Source organism: Priapulus caudatus, unplaced genomic scaffold, assembly GCF_000485595.1.
Source record: "Priapulus caudatus unplaced genomic scaffold, Priapulus_caudatus-5.0.1 Scaffold1265, whole genome shotgun sequence".
Classification (NCBI taxonomy): Eukaryota; Metazoa; Priapulida; class Priapulimorpha; order Priapulimorphida; family Priapulidae; genus Priapulus; species Priapulus caudatus.
Genome location: NW_014578326.1, coordinates 71,597 through 78,676, shown reverse-complemented (window position 1 = coordinate 78,676; position 7,080 = coordinate 71,597). Strand labels below are relative to the sequence as shown.

At 44.0% G+C, this 7,080-nt stretch overlaps 1 protein-coding gene across 1 annotated transcript in view; it reads left to right on the top strand.

Moving 5' to 3' along the window:
• Positions 1 to 2,251: 2,251 nt before the first annotated feature.
• The window catches only part of LOC106816028 (pituitary tumor-transforming gene 1 protein-interacting protein-like), a gene marked incomplete at its 5' end in the record, with an annotated part of 9,462 nt that continues 4,633 nt past the window's right edge, over positions 2,252 to 7,080 (top strand). Inside the window, 1 exon segment of the mRNA XM_014820575.1 lies at positions 2,252 to 2,301. Within this exon segment, the coding sequence (XP_014676061.1) occupies positions 2,252 to 2,301 (50 nt within the window).

Here is a 7,080-nt window from a genome sequence, read left to right as displayed (position 1 = left end):
TGCCAAAATTCGCTTGACGCTCGCTTGATTTCATCACGAATACAACACAATATTCAAACCAATTCTACTCCATCTTTGCTTTCTATTTGAAAGAACAGTGTTTACTTTGTTATTAAAAAACACATGTCTGCTGTTCGTAGCCGAGCTGTGTCACGCGAAAATCCATACTTAAAGCGCCTGACGATAAGTCTCGCGTTCGCCCTCCCGTGCGCAAGTTTATCGTAAATGCCGTTGCAAAGTACCTAGGCTTATAGGCGCGCCGCACTGCCATTTTGGGAACACTACCACGCGGCTTTCCAACTCCCGTACGCAGCATCCCGTCAAAGCCAGCCAGCCTGGAGCGTCTGCAAAAACGTTGCAGCGTGTGCGCGCGCATAAATGAGCCGTCACGAAGAGCCGCCGCCGTGGGTGTTTCCTGATTCCGACAGCCATTTACAATAAAGGCTGCGCAACCCAGGAGCGAACGCCTTTAGAATTTGCGTCTCAGGCTTGTGTTGATTTGCATGCACACAGCCTCAGTTACGAACACGACAGTTGTATGTTTTTAGTAGCTCGATCTGACGTAGTCAGATGCAGCTTTTGTAGAATCGCAATGCCATCGTCCGCTCCGTCCGAGCCGTCGGCTTGCGGGCGATCCGTCCGTCCGTCAACAGTTGCGGCCACAAACTTAACCGCTCCGACTTACGGTCACGATATTCGCCGGACGTTAATCCGAAAACGAGTTTGGGATGTCGAAGCTGACGGGGCTCAAGGTTCAAAGGTCAAGCAGGTGCTAAAAGAAGGGGAACATTCCCTCCTTAAAACTTAAAGGTATAGGGCAGGAAATGGCAGAATTGCGCCACAAATTGCTAAACGGCTCGGACTAGGCCGTTTGATAGGCGGTGCTATAGCTCATGTCAGAAAGCCATCACTGTGCCGAAATTGAGAGGTCACAGGTCAAAGCGTCAATGGGGCCAACAGGGCAGATTTTATACATTTTCTGAGGACATCGGTCTGACGGAGCAATGAAAAACTTTTTACCTGTTTCAGCGGTGACCTAGGCATTCTTTATGGCTTTATTGAAAAGGACCATGAAATGTACTTCTGCTGACCATGCGAATAGCTAAGTGTCGCGATAAACCTTTTGACCCTCAAGAGCGATGGTTAAACAGGGATTTGTTTACTGTCTGTTAGAAGAATTTGACTGCCGGCGGTTTGCTAGTAGAATCTATACATGCCTGGATGTATGAGGCTACAATGTCAGAGTGAAATTTCAAAAGCTAAATTTGGTTGAAGAAGGTTTATGCTCCTTAAATCGTATAATTTTTATGGCATTCTGTACTGTCAGTGTGTTACAATCATGTAACTTATGCCACTGCCAGTGGCCACTGCCAGTGCATGTGGTGGTGATAGTACTGTGTAGTTTTTGCCTACGTTAATTAGTTACAGGTGGCAGCTCTCTATTTCAGCCTGTAGGCTTGCGTAGGTAAATGGATGAGTGCTTACCTATTCTGTCTTGCAAATAGTTGTTGCTACTACGTACGATGGGATATTCCATCTTTAATCTTAAGACACTTAAACGTATGCGCCATCTCGTGGCAACTTTCATAACGATCCCAACGAACATTCTTTTGAGAAGGTTCCTGATACCATCCCTGTGCCTTCCACTGTTTCGGCGCGTATGTGAACACATTTGGGACTAACAGGGTTTACTAGAATCCCGCCACTCCACCACAGAGTCACCGCAGTAGACGTTAGATGAGCGCTGTCGCTCCGCGGCACTTGTTATAACAAGTGAACACTGTTCGTCAAATAGAAACAAAGATGGAGTAGAATGGTTCAATATTTGTGTTGTATTCGTATGAAATCAAGCGAGCATCGAGCGAATTTTTGGCAGCACGCTTTCCTACCTGCTATATATTTATGTGTCAGTGTGCAGCAGCTAGCGTGCGGTTTACTTGTGTGTTGCAGATGAGCATTTGACCGGCATTTACAGGTGATTATAGGCGAAATAGAGTAGAGAAACATTAAGACTTTGGTAGTAACTAAATTTTGTGTTTATATACCTTTTTTTTTTATTGAGACGTTCCAAGTGCCTGTGATTCGACCGTAATCGCAGTAGTACATGTGTGGCAGGTTGTTTTTCTAGGTGTCTCAATTTAACACATTTCAAACGAGAAGCAGTACCGACAACTTTCAGTTTCAAAAATTTGCATAAACAGTAAAACCAGGAAATAAACACATTACTTATTTTTATTTTAATGATTTTCAGAGTGTACGTCTAGAAATGCAAGTTGTGAAACCTGTGTGGAAGATGTCAGGGTAAGTTGTTTCTTATTTGTTCTAATTGTTACTGCTGCACAAATCAAATTGAACGGTGACAGGCATTTACCCGTTGTTTTTATATGTAGAGAGTGTATTCATGATATTATTATTACTTCTTATAATTGTATTATTAGCTCATCTGACATAGTCAGATGCAGCTTGTAGAATCGCTTGATCGTCCGTCCGTCCGGTCGTCCGGTCGTCCGGTCGTCCGGTCGTCAGGTCGTCCGTCAACAGTTGGGCACAAATCTTAACCGCTCGACGTACGGTCACGATATTCGGGTCGTTGGTCACAATTTCGGGTGCGCGGTGGAGCGCGAGCGCGATCGCGCCCCTTAAAAATGAAAGCCTGATAAGGTCTCTAGAAACACCATTTAAAAGTTGAAGACTCTACCTAGTGGGGGGAATACTTAAAAATTTGATTTATTTTCTGCCGACTCACCAATTTTTCAGAAATCGATATATCAGCTTAGGAAGCACCTACAGAGCTCAGTAACCACTTCAAAATGATTTTTTGAATCGCATTTTTCATCCCTACGCGAGTAGCTAACCGGAATTTCAACATATATGAACAGAAGACACTTCAATAATCATTCTAAACTAACGATTGATGATATTGTATAAAATACAGTTAATGTCATGAGCTAGATTATTAGATTGATTTACTTGTCACTTCAAGATTAGAAAAATTCTTTGGAATAAAACACTTTAAACACTAGAAAAGATAGAGAAATAGTGCAAAAGGAGTCTTATATCAGAGCGATTACAGATTATATGTTCGTCATCAAACTCGGAGAACAATCATCCCCCTCATCTTGAGATTCAAAGTTTTCATCATTATCCTCATCGCAATCTTGGTCTTCTTCTTCGTCTACACCAGTACTGTTCTCGCAGCATTCGTGATCGCAGTCACATATATGTCAGTACAGAATAACACATGTTTTCTGCAGCTACATTGGTTGTTTCCACAGCCTGTCTTGCAGGTACAAGAAAGTATCTTCTTGATAGCTTCCGGGCAGACGTCTAAATGTCCTTGCACAGGTACCAGCTTCCCGCCACATCTCACCCAGCCGTATTCTTCTGGCTCAAGACTGTTCCCGAGCCATTGCTGGACCTGATGAAAAATCGTGTTGCTTTTGGGATTAAAAGTTATTTAACGATTGAAGATAAATCGACCATCTATTTTCTAAAGCAAAAAAGAGAACTGGACCTAACCCTCACCTGAAGATAAATCCTCAAAATATGCTGATAAGCAGTAGCAGATGTAGGAGGAAGGTCCTTTAACTGAATAGCCTTCTTCCCATTTAATTCTCCTGTATATCCTGAAATTAATAATGATTAAGATAATTAGATTTAATTATTATAAAGGTTTTAGCAATTTCATTCATAATACTAATAGACTGTTCAATTGAACATAATATATTGCAGTCATAAACCAATCTTAAAGCAAAGTGTTTACTCAGTACTGTAAATTAAGTACTCACCAAAGTCTGAGATCCTCGAGTGAATCGTGGATACCTTTGTAGTGATATAGGTAGGACAAAATGTAACTCCCCATATGCTACAGGATTCTAGTAAACCTTGTTATGTGTCCCACGACTGTGATTCACGAATAACAGCGCCGAAGACAGTGGATTGACACCAGGATGGTTCAGTTTATAGGAACCTTCTCAAAAACGAGCATTCTCGTGTTGAAGTGGGACGTTATGAAAGTGTGCCACGATGTCGCCAATGGATTTGGCAAGCTGTCGTATTAAGTGTCTTTCAGATTAAAGACTGAAGCTCCCATCTGATGTAGTGCAACAACTATCTGCAAGGGACAGAATAGGTAAGCCCACTCATCTTTACCTACGCAGCCTACAGGGCCTGCGCAGATTAGAGAGCTGCCCTGAACACAAGATTAAGGCAAAACTCCACAGGTACCACAACACAATGGCAGCTGTATGCCAGGTGGCAGTGCGCATACGTTACATCGGAGTCAGATAAAGGCGAAGGAGTTGACTCAATAAACAAGGGAAATTCGGTCATTTATACGCCTTATTAATACTACGATTTACTACGCTAACTCATCCAACTTGAGCCAAATCTCTGGACACGGCACGTGTACATTCGCCAATCATCGTAACCAAATCAGGTTTTCCTCAATTAGACACTCGCAATCCGGAAATACAGACTAAAACAATACGACACGAGTTCTCCAATCTTTGTCATTAATCAACCGTAGCAATCGCCTTATGATTCAAACAAAAAAGGCAGCTACTAACCAACACTGTCCAACCTGAGCTTGCGGTTCACGGCGAGGCGCTGTGGCGACTAGCAGGTGATTAGGCCCGATTCAACGCCAAACACTCGCTGCGAGATAACCTTTGACCCGGTAGTTAAGATAGGCTACAATGTTATGCCTGTATGTCATACCGGGCATGCCGGCACGCCCAGCTGCCGCAATGCCGGCTTAGCTCCAAGCAGCAGGATCGGCACTTTGAAATTCGTCCCTGCGAGCACTAGCGCCTCGCCTGCGGTGAACGCAAGCCGGTGGACAGTGTACGTTAGTAGCTGCCCTGTTTTGTTTGAATCATAGGCGATTTGCTACGGATTGATTAATGGACAACAGATTGGGAGAATCGTATGTCGTATGTTTTGAGTCTGTATCTTTGCCGGGATTGCTGAGTGTCTAATGAGCGAAACGATTTGGTACGGATGCATGGCGCCGAACCTGTACATGTGTCCGATTGAAGCTCAAGTTGGTTATGAGTTACCGCGTAGTAAATCGTCTTACTGGTATTATAAAGGTGCTAGTAAATGTGAACGAATTTCCTTGTTTATTGGAGTCACACTCCTTCCTTTCAAACAACTCCTTTATTCCATTGCTTGGTCACATGTACCCTTTCCCTAACACACTACTTGTTTGTGTTAATGTCGGGCACTATTAAATTATACGACTTTACAGGACTGCATGAAACTTCTATTAGGTTTTCTTTAACCCAAATTTAGCTTATTGAAATTGTCACTGTGGACATTGTAGCCCTCATTTTTGACTCCAGACACATGAGACTTATATGATATGTCTACTAGCAAACCCTCGGCAGTCAAATTCTTGTCTATACAGTATCAGTCACGTCGAAACAAGATCCATTGTTTAACCCTCCTGCTTATACGTTGAGGGTCAAAAGGTTTATCAGAGCACTTACTCTGTCGCACGTCAGTCGGAAAGCCCAATTCTCGATGCGTTCTGCTTCCACACACTTTCGCTGTTAACAGATCACCATCATATTAGCCAAGAAATAGACTTTTGTCATTAGCTGAGATTGCTCTCATGCACATTTTTTTGTGCGTCTGTGTTAACGTTTGAAACAAAAAAAGTTTTCCAATCGCTCGTCTAGGCAACACAAACTATGTTCGAGTAAGATATGTGTATTCGTAAAATCTGGCCTCGCAATCGAACTTGCTTTGTGCGTTTTGACCTTTGACGTGACCTCCAATTTCGGCACCGGTGATGAAGTGTTTTTTCTACCTAGTACAACTCGTATTCTCGACGGTTACACCGACGTTAATATCACAGAGTTCTGCGATTAGCCGTTTAGATTAGTGTGTAATTGTTGCCGACAACTTTCGTCCGCAATTGGTTCGCTAATATATTCCTCCCTATACCTTCAAGTTCTAAGGTGACGCGACATTACTCGTTTCTGTCCCCCTCTCCTGTGTTTACACCTCTATCGACCTTTGAACTTTGGACCCCCAGCCTTCGACATTACATAACTCGTCTGTTGACCGATTCGCCCGAGCAACTTTCCGCATCCCCAACCGACCGAATATCAGGTGACCGTACGTCCGACGTGCACGCCGCCCGTTTAAGCACTTTGTGCGTACACGCTCCAACTGTGACGGACGATGCCACTAGCAGACTTCGGGTCATAACGTTGACCGATGGCAAACAACTTTGCTCGTAACATTGCAACAAACCTTTCGGGTCGTAACGGTGACCGGTGCAACAAACTTTGCGGCGTCGTAACGTGCAACAACTTTTCGCATCGTAATGACGTATGCGACAAACTTTCGCGTCGAAACGTTGCGACAACTTGTCGCGGTTGTGACGTTGCAACATCTTTTATGCGTGTATTGTAGACATCCGGTGCAAACACTTTGCGTCGTAAAGCGTATTGCAACAATAGTGTCGCGTCGTAACGTTGCAACAAACTCTTCGCGTTGATACGTACGATGCGACATCTTTTGTGTCGTAACGTCTTGCGAACAACTTCTGTGCCTCGTAACGTCGTGCGAACAAACTTTGCGTACGGATTAACGTTGCGACAACATTCGGTCTCGTAACGTCCAGTGTGCTCGTGACAACTTTTGCAGTAATCGTTTGCGACAAAGCTTTCGGACGTAACGGCGGCGTAACGTTGCCAAAAACAACTTTCGGGTCATAACGTTGCCAACAAACTTCTCGCGTTGTACACATGTGCAACAACTTGTCGGCGTCTTAACGTTGCAACAACTTTTGGGTCGTACACGTGCAACAACTTTCGCCACCGTAATGTTGCCGACAACTTTCGCGTCGCAAACGTGCGTCAACTTTCGCGTCGAAACGTTGCCAGACAAACTTTCGCCCGTTGTGACGTTGCAACAACTTTGCGTTGTTAACATCTGCAACAAACTTTTGCGTCGTAACGTAATGCAACATCTATTTCGGGGTGCGTAACGTTTGCAACAGACTTCGCGGTCGTAACGTTGCAACACTTTCGCCACCGTAATGTTGCGACAACTTTTCGCGTCGAA